The sequence below is a fragment of the Scomber japonicus genome, chromosome 3 (assembly GCF_027409825.1).
Source record: "Scomber japonicus isolate fScoJap1 chromosome 3, fScoJap1.pri, whole genome shotgun sequence".
NCBI lineage: Eukaryota > Metazoa > Chordata > Actinopteri > Scombriformes > Scombridae > Scomber > Scomber japonicus.
In genome coordinates this window covers 17,155,041-17,173,028 of record NC_070580.1, presented here as the reverse complement: position 1 = coordinate 17,173,028, position 17,988 = coordinate 17,155,041, and the positions used below count along the sequence as shown (strand labels likewise).

The 17,988-nt window shown below is 39.5% G+C and overlaps 1 protein-coding gene across 1 annotated transcript; it reads right to left on the bottom strand.

Moving 5' to 3' along the window:
• On the bottom strand, positions 1-14,781 carry slc4a8 (solute carrier family 4 member 8). Its single transcript, XM_053316468.1, has 23 exons — positions 14,700-14,781; positions 12,082-12,234; positions 11,493-11,628; positions 11,025-11,185; positions 8,358-8,538; positions 7,212-7,251; positions 6,288-6,350; positions 5,593-5,750; positions 5,413-5,500; positions 5,170-5,316; positions 4,924-5,024; positions 3,950-4,124; positions 3,712-3,845; positions 3,305-3,550; positions 2,998-3,103; positions 2,490-2,651; positions 2,290-2,403; positions 1,924-2,085; positions 1,545-1,796; positions 1,338-1,406; positions 661-834; positions 425-556; positions 1-33 (listed from the first exon to the last, which is right to left on the bottom strand). Exons 2-23 carry the CDS (start codon positions 12,203-12,205, stop codon positions 1-3), a joined length of 2,958 nt encoding a protein of 985 aa, XP_053172443.1. The 5' UTR covers positions 12,206-12,234; positions 14,700-14,781.
• Positions 14,782-17,988: the final 3,207 nt, after the last annotated feature.

Here is a 17,988-nt window from a genome sequence, read left to right as displayed (position 1 = left end):
TCATGTGTTTTGGGGGTCTGAACAGGCTTGCTGCTCTCCATGGGAATCTGAACTGTTGTTGTATCTTCCTTATTTGCACCGAGCATAACCTGTGTTTCCTATAAGATAATAATAATAATAATAATGCATTTTATTTATAGAGTGCTTTTAACAATACTCAAAGAAGCTTTAAAGAATCAAAGACAATTAAAACAATGAAACCATACAGAATAAATGAAAACATAATCAATAAAAGCAATGCAGAGAAGAAGAGACAAAACAGAAAAACAAAACAAATATAAGAAAACATCACAACAATCGAACATTAAAAGCAGATTTGAAAAGATGGGTCTTGAGAAATGATTTCCCACCATAAACAACAATAGTTGATACTCGCAGGTTTAATTATTATCATCTGTGCATGTGAAGATTGAATTTAAACTACCTCCTCCATCTTTTTGGAAGCATCATCAAGATTTTTTTTCTTCCACTCAGGCATTAAATCATCCAGGTAGCTTAGCTCTCGTTTAGAGAAGCAGAAGTCCAGAAGTTTGCGGATGAATACCAGAGCCAGCACCTGCAGTCACAGTAGAAAAGGAAAAACATATTATTTCAGTGCAACGGTATGAAAAGACTACTAGAGAAAGAGGGAGTTGTTGGTGGAGGAGGAGGTCAACTCACCATCATGGGAAAGACGATAGCAGCAGGTGAGGTCTTGATGACCCAGAGCAGCACCAGACAGGTGAGCTGAGTGAGAGTGAACAGATGCACCTTCCTCAAGGGGACGTGACGCAGGTAGATGAAGTCTGGCTGATGCTTCGCTGGCATCCCAAACAACTTCAGACGGTCAAAAAACTGAGACGTGTGATGAAGAGATATGCATGGTAGCAAGTGATAGAGACAGAGACGGCAAGAGACAGAGGGAAATCAGAGATTAATTAATTAATGATTGCTGAGCAGAGAGACATATGGAGAATATGGCAAGAGAATGGAAGTGATTATGAATGATAAATTTAGCTATATATTTTTGCTAATTAACTGGCAGGTCTCGTTGAATTGCAGCAGAATTAATTAGATTCAGAGAGCCCTTAAAAGAGACAGCCAAACTAGTAAGAGGCTGACATGCAAAGGGCAAGATAGCAAGCCTAAACACTTAGTATATGAAATACTCTCAGCTGGAGTAATGAGTTGGTTGGTTGAAAACAGTGCAGCATAATACAGCTGCCATTATTCTGATGGCATACATTTTTGATTGTAAAAATATTTGACAATCCAAAGTTGCAAATTCTACACTCTGTGGCTTTAAACTGTCTTCCTGTGTCCAATTTATGTACTGTATATGTCACATTGTAAAGTACCTGGATGCCTTTTAATGAAGAGGCTCCCATGTAAAGGAAAACACCATACAACACCGGCATAGGAATGAACTGGGGGGAAAAAGATACAATGAGCGTTAGTATACAAAAAGTGATTTAAAGTAATCACAGTTTCTATCTTTCATTCCACTGTCTGATTGTCTTGTCCCAGCCAGAGGGGGGCAGCATTGCATAGTTTGTCTGACTGACCTGCAGGGCTCCAGTCATGAATACAGAGCAGCCCATGAGCAGAAAGATGACCAAGCCAGTGAGCCTCTGCTCTCGTATGCCCAGGAAACGAGGCTGCTCTCCTGGAGCCGAGCTCTCTGACTCCAGCTTCAGGCTATTCACATGAGAGATGGACAGGACTGTGGCAGCTACGAACCAGGGCAAGCCCATGATGGAGCACACCGCCAGCATCACCCCAACCATTAGCAGGTCCAGATGGTACCCACAACCCTTCTGCAAAAGAAACAGAAGTACAGATACGCTCATGCCTAACTGATCGACAGTACAGAGCTGAAAGTTTACAGATTATTCAAATTAAAAATAAAAGGTATTATCTAAACTTTAAATATTTTTTTCTTACTAGCAGTTTGTGCTCTTTTCGGTTGATGATGACAGCAGTTATTTGTTGGTCCATGAATATGAGGATGGTGCAAAGAAGAGCAGGAATAGAGGCTGCCAGGACTGTCCACCATGGGTTGCGCCCTATTGGATTGATCAACCACCCTCGGTCGTCTCTGGTGGGCTGTTGGAACACATTCAATCAATCAATCAATCAATCAATCAATCTTTATTTGTATAGCGCCAAATCACAACAGAGTTATCTCAAGGCACTTTACACATAGAGCAGGTTCTAAACCGAACATTCAAGAGGTTTGGCTCTTTGATCTAAGTCTTATATAAATGAAATCTTAAATAAACGTCAACAAGTGGCGTATTTCCTCTCTACCTGGAATTTGCTGGGCACCTGTAACTTCTGGGAGGGCACCCCAATTACATAGTCAAGCAAAACCATGAAGACGATGGTCAGGAACACTGCAAAGTCACTGATCATGGACCGCACCTGAGCACAGGAGATAAGAGTTAATTAAAAAGTTTGCCAATGTCTAATAATTGCTATTTTAGCCTGCTTTCATATTTGTTAAATACCTTGGTGGGGAAGTAACGGCTAGTTTTGAATTGTTTGAGGAATGCAGACATGAAGAAGGTCGAGAAAAACAAGATGGTAGACCAGAAGAGAACATCTGGGGTGTAGGGGCCATGATGGCCACATGCCGTCCCAACAAAGTGTCCCTGCAGATTGATACACTCCTGTACAGATTCAGAGATATTACATTAGAATGCCTCAAGAGAAATAACAGAATAATGACACAAGGAATCTACATAACCGAAAGAAAAACAACATGGGAGAAACAAGACAACCCTTCAGTGTGCTCAGTTAAACAAACAGCAGTAAAAGGTTAATCGATTGAACGTCCTTGTCAGTGTTTACAAAGGTCCTTAAGAGAGGTTAGCTGCTCAAGGGAAGGTGAATGGGTTAGTTGAATGTTAACAAAAGTAAACACACAGGAGCAAATGCAGCATGTGCTTTCATGTGAAAGTTAGAGTTAGGATTAGACATTAGGCATCTGAGTGTGTGTTTACATAGTTACGTTACCTTGACAGTAAGGTTGGCCCAGGGTACAGCAGCAGCTGTGATGTTTCTATCACTCCACAGCTCTAAGGTTTTATTACTGGGATGATCAGGCTCTGCACACTTACAGCTACAGAGGAAGAGACAGCAGAGCAAAGAGCAAGTCAGTATATGACAACTATGATGGGTTTATATTTTTATTAGTAAAATTAGGCCTGATATGAATATATTAAATGAAGAAGAATGTATATGTGAAATTAATCTACCAGGGGATCATGCAGGTAATACTGCAGCTAAAGGGAAGCCATAAAGTGAACACAGTGTTCCTCACTATGCCAGTGTGAGTTTGTCCAGATCACTGTGTGCGTTGAAGGGATATATTTCTCCCAAGTGGAATAGCTTCTCCAGAGCCTCGTAGATGAAGATGAGGCAGATGAGAGCAGCGAAGGCCTCCTCTGTGAACCGAGTGATGTAACACACCAGAGAGCTAGCATCTGTGGCAACCAGCAACAAACACAGGAAAGCTGTCCACAGGCCGATGCAAGTCCTCAGTGACAGATAAGACAGGTCATAGTCCCTGAGAGGAGAGGAGAGGACAGGACAGGACAGGACAGGAGAGGAGAGGACAGGACAGGACAGGACAGGACAGGAGAGGAGCAAAAACATTAAAATCACACATGAACAAATCTAAGAGTGGTGATCATAAAACTGTCACAGACAAGTTGTTGTAATACATACTTGCAGAATTTAAAGAGGATCTTCTCAAAAACCAGCACAGGACCTGTGCTTCCCAAGATGGTTAGGGGTTGGCCAGCAAACAGAGAGTAGGCAACTCCAGTCATAGACGCACCGAGTAAGGACTCAATGGCACTCTATAATACAAAAAGCATGTCTTGTTCAGAGTCCATTAATCAATTAATCAGAAAGAGAAATAATCAGTATCTATTTTGATTTTTGAGTGTGTTTGTGCTCTTACAATGCGTCCTTCTGTCGCCTCTCCCAGCAGTCCTCCAAAGGTAATGACAGGAGACATGCAGGCACAGTAGAGGAAGAGGAAGGAGGCCACACACTGGAGACTAAGACCATCCTTAAAGTCACTCACATAGAACGGAACCTTTCTTTTAATGTCCAGTATCAGACCACCAAACAACCTGACCGCAACACGTACAGAAAGAAGAAAGGTGCAAAAGTTTAGGAAGTAAGTTCGAGAGGGAAATTTCAAATTGACACATTATTGTTATTACATGCTCATTTTAATTCCCATATTTAAAGGAAGAGTTCAACATAATCTTCACTGTCTTGCCAATAGTGACTCCACAGAAAACAAAAAATAGTTTTAGTTAGTGTACTGATTAAACAAACAAGGTACAACTCCTTAATTAGGGACAAATAGGCACTAATCAGCTTATGTTTTAACTTTGGTGACAGCTTGGCCAGCTGTTTGCTTCCTGATCTGGTACTAAATTAAGTTAATCACCTCCTCTGTCTTTAGCGTCATCACACAAGTGGTAGCAATCTTCACATTTAACTGTCAGTTAGAAAGCAATAAGCATATTTTACAAAGTCAATTTATTTCTGTAAGAGGGCAAACCAGATTATCAGGGGTGTTGACTTATTCTTTTAGAAGTGTATTGTTGTGCTGCCAGGCTGTCACACCCTAGCAGTGGCGGTTGTCACTTGCTTGTGCAGCTTCTCATGAATCAAAATTTAGACTTTGTAACTGACAACATGGTGGTAAGTGCTAAACTCAACCCCAGGCTTCAACACATCTTTTCAGAAACCTAACAGGAGCAGTGTCCATGTTTGTCCACAGTAACCTGATATTCATCATTCATTCTGAATTTGGCTTCCACTGTATATTGATTGTGCAAACTGTATGTGGATTATTCCAAATTAAAGCCTATAATCAAGCCTGTGTATTGATAAACAAGCTTACAAATACCGGTTTACCTTCCAGTTCTTTGCAGCTCTGGCCCATGGTGCTCAGCATGCAGCTCTTCCTCCACCTGGCAGGCTGTGCCATTAGGGACTCCAGGCATCTTCCTCTTCTCCTACAGTAACCCAGTGACAGTCCAGGAACAGCCAAAATCAATTACAGCTATATACAGTACAGTCAGACAGTCACTCTTATTTTCTTTTACACCAAATCAAAGTTGTAACAGACCTGAAAAACAAAGGCTGATCAAGGCTGTGTACCTGAGAGGGGACATTCTTAGGAGGCTCGATGCGTATGGAGGGGTCCCATTCCCCTGGTGGCAGGACAGTCACCTGGTCCAGGAACTCATCTATCCCAGCCAGCAGGTCACCTCTGTCTTTTGCCTTGTACGCTACATCATGGAATATCTGGTACAGAGAGAGGTGAAGGACAGAAGAAACTTAACATGGTAAGACAGTTGTTCTGTGAAGGTTTCTGAAGCGGCATTTTAATTGAGCTTTTACCTCATCAGTCATGATGGTTGCCATGGAGCGTCCAATTTCATGGTATTGCTGAGCCTTTCCATCTGGGCCCAGGAGGATGAAGAGGAACCTGATAATTGTCAGCCAATGGTTAAGAGTAGGTATTATTATTTTTATTTTATAACCAAAGCATTGTTGGTGTATCTACAGAAATCTGTGTACCGGGTAGGGATGGGGACTTCAGTGAGTCCAGTGAGCAGCACAGCAGGAGAAAGGCGGACAAAAGCCACGATGGGCCTCTCCAGGAAGTCCAGCTCTCCCACCAGCACATTGGAGGCCTCTGCACCCTCTGGGATCTTCTTCATGAAGTGCATGTCCACCTGGTGAGAGAGGCAGAGTTAGCATCAATTACTAGTACAAAAAATTACTCAGTATCTACAGTTGACAGGTACAGCCTAATACTAGATGTCTTAGCTATCCTTTATATGGAGATGACATCAAGTTCGAAAAATAATATTTAATCCAAATTCTGTCGTGATGAGTGATAAGTTAATGACTAAATGGAAGCTTTTAACCATTTCCTATGAGGCCAGGCATTACAGTCTTGAACAGCTGCTGCTGTGGGATGCACTTTGTAATATGCTTCTTCTGTTAGTTTATTTGATTATTATGTTGACAGCATACTAATCATGATTACTGATTGCAGAACTCATACAGCCATAGGCTTGTACAACCAAACAGATCTTAAATTGCTGATGTGCCACCTTGATAGATAAATTGTTAATGTTTAATGTTTATCATGAAATACTTTCCCACTTATATTCTTTTACGTATATACTATTCTACCGCATCCATCCTAAAGCATAAACAGTGGGTACAGGAGGACGGCACACTATTTATGAGGAAAAACCTCATACCTTGCTGAGATCCACTTGGGTGCTGTCTTGTCCGTTCTTGGCTGGTTCTAGCACTGGAGGAGGCTGGGGCAATGTGGCTGACCCTGCCGGACAAAACAAGTGAGGGTGTATGTGTACAAGATCAAGAAAAAGACAGAAAATGAGAATCAGTCAGTACATTCTGTATTTTAGTACACTGCCAAGTCTATGAAGGCATTAATGTTTAGCTGCCAACAGACTGCCCATTTGCTTATGAATAATCAAATAGATTAGGGCAAAGCATTTAGTGTCACTGTTTAAAGATGACACTTTTCTCTATGCCTATCTCTTACATAGTCTGGTTACTTTTGGTTTCTTGCTTTCCTTTTTTATTCCTTTTATTTATTTTTGATTTTTTTAAAATGTATATTTATTGGCAAGACCAACATATCTACAAAGTAAAAAACATACTTTCTACAGCAAAAGAAATAGTTGTTCCTCCATTAATTATTTTGATAGTTCAACAGACTTAGTCGAGCACAGGAGGAAGAGGAGTTGACACATGAAGTAGCCCTCTCCCACCAGTCCCCATCAAACTCCATACCTAACTCTTTCTCCCAAGCGCATTTAATATTGTTAAGAGTGTGGTCTTTAAAAGATAGAATTTGATTATATAAACATGAGATAAGTCCTTTAAGCCTAGGAGGAGTCTTGAGAAGAGTATCCATAACTGATTTGGGTGGTAACAGTGGAAATTGTGGAATTTGGGTTTTTTGAAATTTGCGTATTTTTTGAAAATATCAAGGTTTGAGCTAGGCAGGCCAAATTTAGCCGATAGAGTCTCAAAGCTAGCAAAGGTGCCATCGTTATAAAAATCACTAAAATATTTTAATCCCCCTCTATCCCACTGCCCAAAGGTAGCATCTAACTTAGCTGGCAAAAATAAATGATTATTACAAATAGAACCCAACAGAGAGAGGTCTCTGAATATAAAATGTCGCCGGAACTGCGTCCAGATTTTAAGTGTAGAAGCAAAAATGAGAGTGGTGAAAAAAAGTATGATGGGAAGGAGGTGTCGGTAGAGGAGCACAGGCAAGAGCCCGAAGAGAAAATGAACAAGAATCGGCCTCCATCTGACACCAGTTTATGTGTGGGTGATGTAGCCAGGAGATGATCTTTTGGATGTTTGCCACCCAGTAATAAAACAAAGTTTGGAAGCGCCTTTTGGCCTACTTCTTTGAAGAAAGGATTTGTTTATATGTGGGATGCGGCCTCTCCATATAAAGGATGAAATCAAGCTATCAATTGTGCGAAAAAAAGATTTAGGAAGAAAAAGAGGCAAACATATAAAAAGATAAAGGGGCACAACATTCATTTTTACACATTGGACTCTGCCGGCTAAAGATAAAGGAATGACCCTCCATCTTTGGAGGTCTGATCTCACTTTTTCTACCAGAGTAGTAACATGTTCTTTATATAATGCTTTAAGAGAGTGATTGATTCTTATACCCAAGTAGTTAAAGCAAGTTTTAGAGAAATGAAAAGGAAGTTTTCCTTGGATGATCATTGACGCCGAACTGTTAAGAGGAAAGCAGTATATCTTATATTTCTGGTACACAGGAAATCAGTGACATATACTATTAGGTCGTCTGCATATAAGGATACACGATGTTCAACCCCCCAACGACGAATACCCCTAATCAATGGTTTCAATGGCTATTGCAAATAACAGGGACGACAGGGGACAGCCCTGACGGGTTCCTCATGAAAGGGGGAAATATGAAGAACGCAAATTATTAGTACAAATACAAGCCTGTGGGGAGGAATAGAGAAGGTGGACCATTGAAATGAATTTTCCCCCAAAACCAAATTGTTTCAAAACAGCAAATAAATATCCCCATTCCACCCGGTCGAATGCTTTTTCCACTTTTATTCCTTTTATTAAGGATTATACTACTGTAGCCAAGGTTTCTTCTGCTTGATCCTATCAGCAAATGTACAACAATGTTATCCCAAGAAATCATTTGAAATAAGTGTTTTGATGGCATTGACAAAATCTGATCTGATGATTTGAATCTATTGTGCAACATGGTACACAGTACTGTATGAAACCCACCTGTCAGATGGGTCTCTGACTGCTTTCGGGTTACCTCTGCGATGGACCGTACGATGGGCATCAGGTTCTTCTTCTTCTCATTCTGATGGTGGTGTCTCTTCAGCAGAGCCTCACGTACCTTCACCCTCGCATTGTCGTTCAGCTCATGGGATGCCTCCTGGTGGTCTAGCACCATGTCTGCAACACATGGACGAAAAGTAAAGTACACTCGCAATCAGTTCTAATTGGACAGTATGCATGACCAGAATTTCAATCCATTTAAAATCAATAAGCTCAGTGAACAAGAAACCAATGCCCCAACAGAAGTGTCTTTTCCTGAAATTGCTGTAATTAAAATGTAATCTCCTCATACATCTTTCAATATTTAAAGGAACAGAGTTAGAAGGGTTACAGCAGGTCAATATATGTCCAACACTTCTGGTCATGTGAGACTGCAGCAAATGATCAGCATCTCTCCATCTTTAACTCTCTCCTCCCTCTTCTGGTCCTTAGGTTTTCCACAGTGACTTGCTGAGTCAGCACTGGATCTTTCCCTCCTTCTTTCCCTTCATCCTCCACAGTCTAACAGCCTGTCTGACACACACACACACACACACACACACACACACACACACACACACACACACACACACACACACACACACACACACACACACACACACACTGCAGTGCCTATATTCATTCTGAGCACACTTCAAGGCCAGTAGTAATGTGTTGAGCTCAGCACCAGTATAATTAGCCATGTTAATAAGGGCAGTGACAAGAGAATCACACAAAAAGCCCTGAAATTAGATCAAAACTCACATTTGACTTTAACATCCAATGTAGCCTCCGCTCACACTTCATGTATCAAGTTCCTTCTAATTTGAGATTGCAGCAACAGCTCTGCCTCCTCCAGTGTCTCATCTGTCAGTCAGCGCTCAGAAACTCATACCACCATGAGATACATTCAGTTATATCAGTCATGTTGAAAGAACTAGTTTAATCATTAAAAATTAGATATCTAATTTTTAAAACCCTAAGGATGCTGACTTCCAAACATCCGAAAGTTATTTACTGAAATATTTGGTCATCATGGTGGTGAGTTGAGTAGGGAGAACAGCCGTCAACCAGTTAGCCTGTGTTAACAATGAATCTATTTTTCATGCACTTATTCCTACTACATTCACATTTTCTGGCAAAATCTTGTTGTTGGACTAATTTTCAGTTAGACTCAATCCTATGACTCATTGGGGCTGCAGAGGCTTATTTCTTTTGTTTTTTTGTATTTGTTTGTGTAGTTTTAAAGAATGTGTATTTTACTGATGTAACTTTATGTTATTGCTGTCAGGAAATTGACTGTGAAGCATTTTCTGTTACATTCTCTTGCATGAAAGTCACTGCAGAAATACATTTTATGTTGTTTTTCCTGACTTAATAATTAGCTTTTAACCATTTTAGTAAATAAAGTTAATAAATGTATCTTTTTATTTTGTTTCTATCTCTTCTGCCATCTTGACTGCTGTTTGGAGTCCAGGTGCTGCTGGCAGGAGTCAAACGGAGAAGAGGGGGAAGTGACAAGAGGAGTGGAGAGCTGGAGAAGAGGAAAGATTGCAGGCAACAAGGCTGTTCAGGCTGTAAAGCTGTCACACTCTGACCATTAGGAAGGCAGTGTGATGGAGAGGCTAGTAACACATAGTTATTTGTATGCATGTGTGTGTGTGAGAGAGATGGGTGGAGCGGGATGAAATAAATTAAAATAACTGCACATACTTGCATCTGCATAAAGATTAAAGTGCAGAAGATATAGATGTATATGACAAAATATGGTGATGTGAGTGAGAACAGGGCCTTCCTGAAAAAAAAACAGTTCTCTCTGTGAAGCAATAAGAGATTAAAAAATACTCCTATTAATGGGTATACATGAAGCTGTCCAGTCGTTTGTTAATTGTATACTTGCATGCAAATGAGTTTGGACTGTGGTAGCAGCTTTGTCTAATTGCAGATTTTATGCAAATCCAGTTCAACAGAAGTTCAGTAGGGATATTCCAGTAAAACACAATGACAGCATGAGTTATGGAAACACAACTGTAACGTTTGTTCAGCTTAATGGCACAAACTAAGCCTTTGTGCTTGTTCATGACATCATAGGAAAGTCATTTTGTGTCAATTTAGATTTTTCTGTGATTGACAAGTTGAGTCTCTATGTGTATCTGTTTGTGTGCACTGTGCACAATATTGATACTCCCCCCAGGCCTGAGCTATATATGTGTGTTTCCTCTCTCCGGAGGATAAAACGCTTTATATTACACATCTAGCAGGCAGCTCAGCTGAGCTATAAAGCCCATTTTATATTAATGATTGTGATATTTACTCAAGGAAAGGGAGCTATAAGACTAAAAGAGAAGAGCAAGATGGGAAAATAAAATGTAGAACAATCTTCATTTGAAAAAGTGATACCGGTCACTCCCTTTATACAAATGATCAACAGATTTCTTGCACAGTCTTTATAAAATATAGCACCGACATGATTTTGTGACTATTTCCACTTCATTCTCCAGGAGACAGAACAATTGATGGATTTTGTGGTAATTTAAAATGCAGCCAAAATTGTGGACAGTCATTTTTCTAGAATAGCACTCTGCTGCTGAGATGCTTTGGATGTCAGCTGGATATACACTCACCTGCAATCTCTTCAATGCAGTCAGCATGCATGTCAAGCAGGACGCTGCCATTGATGATGCAACTGCGCAGCTCAAACAGACTGTGGAGAGAGAGAGTAGCAACATAGGGCTTACTCCATCTTTCTCCACCATCCTCCACATCTTCCTCAAACTTCAGCCACCTGCGAAGTAAAGAAAGGCAAGAGATCAGCAATCAGCTCAGTTTATGCATTTAAAAAACTTAACATCTTTCTCATTGTGGTTTTAATCACTTCCTCCCAGGAAAGTTTTTGACATGTTAACATGAATGAGCTCACAGCACTGGAGCATTTCCCCTTGAGTAAACTGACCAAAAATGATCTTGTAAGCTTTAAATGTAACTAACACTCAAACATTTCTCCCTGTTACTGCACAGCTGTAGAGCTGCTGGGCTGTCAGAGGCTTTACTGCCAAGCTTTGTTGCCAATAGCTCCCAGAGGAGATCCTGACCTGGCTGTTTCTTTCCACTCAGCATCCTTGCCATCCTTCACACAGATCTCATCCAGCTCAGTGAACAGCTCGTGGGACACATGTTCAGCATCCTCCTCTGTTCCCAGAATGAACTGGACCCGCTGGGACGGCGTATCTGATGAAGTGAGACGGTGTGAGTGAGGACTGAGAGGTGAGCCGTGGTTCTTTCATGAACAGACACAACACCACATTCTTTGTCAAGACATGCCTTTTAAATTAATACTCAGTCCAGACTCAAAAAGACAAAACCAGAGCCATAACTACCTAAACACATGTACACACACATGCAACTTGCTGAGTACTTCCTGCTCTTTGTTAGCTAATTAGTGGGTTTGTCAATTTTAGCCCAGAGGGGTGTGTGTCTGTGTCTTTGTGTGCGTGTGTGAAGTGCTTACAGTATTGATAGTTTTTGTTTAACGATTACCACTTCCTCTCTATGTTTGACACTAAGCTATGACCAAATACAAGAAATACTTTGCCTCTATCTCTTTGAAACTGAAACTAAAAGACACTGTCAGCAAGTAGAAGCCTATGAAGAGGTTTGTGTGTGTATTTGTATGCGTGGTACCATGAGAGGATGTGGTCGTCTCAGTTGCCTCGCTTTGTTGTGCTGCGATGCTTCCTGCCCTTCTGTCTTTCTTGCGGTGCCGAGAGCCGTGGGCCTTGTGGTGACGATGGCTCTGCCTGGGCATCCGTACACCCACAAACAAAGTCCTGTGACCTGAAGAAGAAAGACAAGAGAAGTGATTTTACTTACTTTGTGACAGGCAAACATTTAAAACTATTTTGCTATATCATCACTAATCTCTAATTGTTCACTAAAAATTCGATTTTAATATCAGTGTTTTAGTTGCAACCAGATTTTATTTGCTGAAACACATTTCGACAGAGCATTGGAAAAAATATAAAACATCATCATATTAATGCCAGTAGAGGTTCTTGGGAATTTGATAACTGCTCATTAGAGGGATACAATGGAGGACAAAATGCTACTGAACTAAATATGAATACTAAGGAGGACAAAATGCTACTGAACTAAATATGAATACTAATATAATAAAGACAAAGTCTGCCTGATGCCTTAAACAAGCTTTAGGCATTCTTGAAAAACGTCAAAGAAGGTGCGAGCAGACTGGTAAGAGATAAACCAGGAGTGTGTTTATTCTATGGTCATTTGTAAGAAGTCTTTTGTGTTTAGGCAGGTAATCTGAGGAAGGTCACGTCAAAGGTCAAGGCTGTCTACAAAAAAAAAACATTAATTGGACAGGAGTATACTGTTTTTCTCTGCAGTCTGTCCCACCTTACTTTAAATGTTTGCCTGATCATCACACTTCTGTTAAAGGTGACATACTAATAGTACGTATTAGCCTCTATCATTGAGGTGTTTGGGTATTCTGTAACTACATACACAAGTACATTTTGGTTTGGCCAGACAGACAACAGAAAGAGAAAAATAAATAAAACAGAATTGAGCAGCAGAGTTTACTGCTAATGGGCAAAGCTTAGGGTGTATAGCATACTGTCTCTCAGCTCAGAAGGCTAAAAGTGAAAGCTATTAAACTGAGGGTTAGATGTTGGCCTGAAGCTCCATGGGTAGAATCAACACTCTTCCTGTCCCACATTAGTTTCAACCACTGCCAACGTTAATTATCATTAGTGCTTTCAGTGTTGAATGCAACATGCTGTGATAACAAGAGACTGAAGGCACATGACACTGACAATGATAGAGTTTAATTTGAATATCAGAGCAGAGACTACTAAAATGAAATGTTGTATATTGTAACGTTCTGAGAAGAGTCTGAGTCAGTTTGATATGTGTGTGTCTGTGTGTGTATGTGTGCATAACAAATATATTTTGGGCTGCAATGAGAATACAGTTACTGAGCTACAGCTGAGAGGTCTATCTCTGGACATATTATTATGGCTTCCCAAGCCTACTAAGGATATGGAGGTTTCATTATTAATGTTCAGCCTTATTCATCCACAACAATACAACACAACAACTTAACACACATGCACACACGCACAAACACATGCACGCACAATATGAGTATGAAAAAAACTAATTAATCATACAGAAAACTATGCTCCACCACACTGTAGAGTCTCATAAAATATTTACAACATAAGTGATCTCAGGAGCTGAGTGAGGTCAGATCACCTGTAGTGTTAGGTAATTACTTTAGGTAATTATTAAGTATGCAGTACCACTGCTACCTCTTGTATTTCCATTGTTCTAGATATTACTTTGTTAAATGCTCCACCGCATTTCAGAGGGAAAATAAAAAGCTTTTTACTTAACTTCCTCTAGGCTAACACACCAGTGTTTTTCATGCAAAATATCTGTTAAGCTAATAAAATATGATTCATGATTAGAGTTTGAATAAGCCAGCAGTATGAATGTGGAGGATACAATTTTCTTCTGATGAGATGCAAACTGTGAGGGTTGTTAGTAACACATACTGCTTAGTGGGTGCAAGGAGCACTACTTACCACCACACTTAACAAGTTGTTACTAAACCACTGTTAGCATAACAAAATAAAAATATGGACAATGTTGTTGAAAACGAACAAAGAGTGGAGCTCTGCTATTGAGATGCAGAGATAAAGACAGCTCTGTTTGCTGGTAATTGACAAAATTATCAGTGATATAGCAGCAGAACTTTTCAATCAGCTGTTAATGGTAAACACCTGCTGCGACATCAGTGATTGGAGTGCACTCAACTGTGCAGCATGGTGGAATGTTTAAGACCTTGGAAAGCAGTACAAAGAGCAGATTACACCTTTAAAGTTGACAATAATGACCAGGAAAATAAATGTGTCCCTCCAGTTTAAATCTCATTGTTTTCTCTGTGTGACATTGACATACTCTGCAATTAACAATAACATTTTCACCACAAAATACAGCAAAAATGTAAGGTGAATGGCTTAGGGGATCATGAGCAAAGAACAAAAAAGAAAAAAATTTACCAGAAGTATTATCAAAAGTACTAATAATACAACAATAATATGATGATGTAGCAAAAATGACACATTCTTCACCAATGAAAATGTAAGTCTATAGAAATGTTTTGATACAATATATTTATAGTCATACAAAAATGTATGCCATCAGAATCATTTGAAATAATCACAATAATGCTCTACATGTAGGGTTTGACTATTCAACCTATGCAGGTGACTCACCTTCAAGTTCCTCCTTCTCATAGTGGATGTTTAGCACTGAGCTGGTCCCTCCCTGGTCCACTACCACCTCCTCATCAGGCCTCTGATGGAAACACAGACACATAAAACATATGTGTGAGTATAATGTTACTGTTCCTATAAGTGAAATTCAGTGCAGATAATGTGTAATATATGTAGATAATACGTCTGTTTCCAGTAGCCATATTGTGCTCATGGAAAAGTACAACTTTGTAAAACAAGGTCAGTCTCTGAAAGTAATCCTAAAAGGTCATCATGTCCAGAAGTGTCCTGTTAAAGACAGGCAAGTGACATTGTAATAGAGCCACTAATTGGCAAAACTGGCAAGAGCTTTTCAAAGATGAGCATAAAATTCCAGACAGTCTATTCTCAGACTGTCTGGCAGAGACACACAGGGACGGACAGGCACGCATGCATACACACATCCATATAAGCACACGCACAAACACATGCCAGAGGTACACAGTATGAGAATGAGTCATTTGGAGAATGTGCTAGGCTCTACTATCCAGGGGAAATCAAATCAAATCAAATTAGCAGAGTGGCACATCCATCAGTGCGCTGCTGGTAGCCGACTGCCGCAGGACGCTGTGTTGTTGCTGTATTTTACTATCCCAGTAACAAGGTATTCTCATAAAATGTTGCTTTCTCACATGTAATGGTGTCCCTGTATCTTGTCTATGATAATTATACCACTGCAGAGTAGTACTCTAGTTTGGCTCTAGAGTTACTGTGCTGCTGCAGTGTCTCTATGTACAGCAAATGTCTTAATTCCTCTGCTACCAGTACATCTTTAATTTCTAATCTGTAGTAACCTCCCACATGGTGTTTAAGACTGTTTAAGAGTATGTGAGTGTGTACCACTGCACCAAAGTATAAATCAGTTCTGGCATACATGGAAATTTTGATTAAGCTGGATAATAGACACACTCCTGAATGTAAATGCATCTGAATGCTTCCTTTCTATGTGTGAATATACTGTATGTAAGAATTTCCAATGCTGGCTATAACTACTGCTAATAAAATCAATAGTAACAATCTATAAATAAATACAGATGGTTCATGGGTCCCACATGACTGCCAACAGCAATATACAGATGTATTTGATTAACTGTGCACACACACACACACACACACACACACACACACACACACACACACACACACACACACACACACAATGGTGTATAAATGCAGCACTCTACATAAGTTTCTGCCCACTCTAAAGACATACATGATCTGTATCTACTGGATGTACTTGTGGAAGAGTGGTTGATGCCGAATTGGCTGGAACTGATAATTGAACATAAGATCAAAATGTTTGGCAAAACTGACACCCAGTCTTTAAATGTAATAAATGACTCACAGTATTAACCTTAGCAAAATAAATAAATGTGAAAATATTTATGAATAAATAAATAGAAACAAAGTGTCATACAACTGAGAAATAATACAGTTAATGAGTATATTAGTGGAGTAGTTATTGTTCAACAATAAAAGTCAAATAGTTAACTCATGTTATTGTCAACAGTGTGAAAATTTGGCTGACCTCTGAACACAGAAGACCTAGAATAGATGACACATAATTTCAAAGAATAAGTTTAACATGTAGAGAGGCAACAGCTGTACCGTTTATTTGTGTAAATAATGATGCATCCTGATGCATCATTATGCCTACACATAATGTGGGCCCACACATAATTTTGGTAGTTTCCACATTACTTGACCGTTTTATAATATTGTAATATTATTTCCATGATTAACAGAGGAAACAAGAAAATGATACCAAAGAATATAATGAACACTGATTATTTGAATTAAGCATAAATGTTAATCTCCAAAATATACTTCACAAACAAACATACAATTCACTGACTGAAACCCATTTTATTTTCATTTAGTTAGTTTATGATGCCGCAAATAAGCATAAGCACTACACTTGTGCATGCAACGTATACAGTATGTGTGTGCTTGCGTGGGTGCTCTTCTACAAGGTTGTGTAGGAAAGAAAATATGTCTCCCATTCAGAGTAACAATAAAGTGGCCCTGGCAGTAAATATGAAGAAAACTAATGTCATAATATTTTCAAAAACACCTCAGATGGAGGAGAACAAATACCAGTTTACCACAAATGATCATATGATTAAACATAGAATGAGTTATACCCACCTTGGTATAATCATAACAGATAGTTCCAATATGGCAGAATGCACTAAAAGAAAAAAGAGCCAAAGTAAAACAGCTCAAAATTGAATTAAAAGAACATTTTATTATTTCCAATTTCCAATTAAAATCTGGCTTAAACTATTTGATAGTGGAGCGCCCTGGTGGTCAATTGAATTAAAAGAACATTTTATTATTTCCAATTTCCAATTAAAATCTGGCTTAAACTATTTGATAGTGGAGCGCCCTGGTGGTCAAGTGGTTAGAGCTCATGCCACATAATCACAGCGACCCTGGTTCGAATTTGGCCACGGACCTATGCTGCAGGTCATTCCCCTCTCTCTCTCCCTATTTCCTATAGCCTCTCTGCCAGTTACTTACTAAAAATAAAGCATGAAAAGCCCAAAAATAAGTCTTAAAAAATGTTTTTTGATAGTATCATCCTGTCCATTGTGCTGTATGGTGGTGAAGTCTGACATCCAACAGAATCTTTTTATGCAGAATTAGAGAGGCAAGAAGAGAGCACTCAAATTTTCCAGCTCTAGACACTCTCCACCCTCAAGAGCTGAGCCCAGAAAAGAGTCCCCTATGTCAGTTAATGCTGAGACTAATTGCCCCCTCTCAGAAACACTCTGGCCAGTCTCACAAAACACTGCTTTTTAAAAACCAATCAGAGTAAACCAGATTAAAAATACAATGGAAAGAAACCTATCTGGAACATTGGAAAGAAGAGACTAAAAGCAAAAGTAGATTAATGTTATCTGGTCGTAAAGTCAGAGATATAAAAACAGAGACAGACCCTAACCAAGTACAGGCTCAGTGACCACAAACTAGGATAGTGCAAAAAATGGTATAGAAAAGAAAACAGAATATGTGGTCACTGTTTGACAGATGAGGCTGAGACAGAGGTGCACTTCCTCCTACAGTGTAAAATATTCAATAAAATAAGAAACATTTACTTTAACAAGTTCAACTCTTAACCTCAGGTTTTAAAACGCTTAATGATCTCTCAAATTAAAAATAGGAGACAGGGTATATCTTACTTCCCAATGTGTACAATCTGATATATATTGTTTTGTACTGTATCTAATAGTTTTTGATGCTGTGG

Excerpts from the sequence above, each read along its gene's own strand:
- slc4a8 (XM_053316468.1), bottom strand. The coding sequence starts at position 12,205 with ATGCCCAGGCAGAGCCATCGTCACCACAAGGCCCACGGCTCTCGGCAC. Across the intron at positions 3,104-3,304 it reads GACAAACTCACACTGGCATA|CTGTAAGTGTGCAGAGCCTG; the intron begins GTGAGGAACACT and ends CTTCCTCTGTAG. Across the intron at positions 1,797-1,923 it reads GAAAAGAGCACAAACTGCTA|AAGGGTTGTGGGTACCATCT; the intron begins GTAAGAAAAAAA and ends TTTCTTTTGCAG.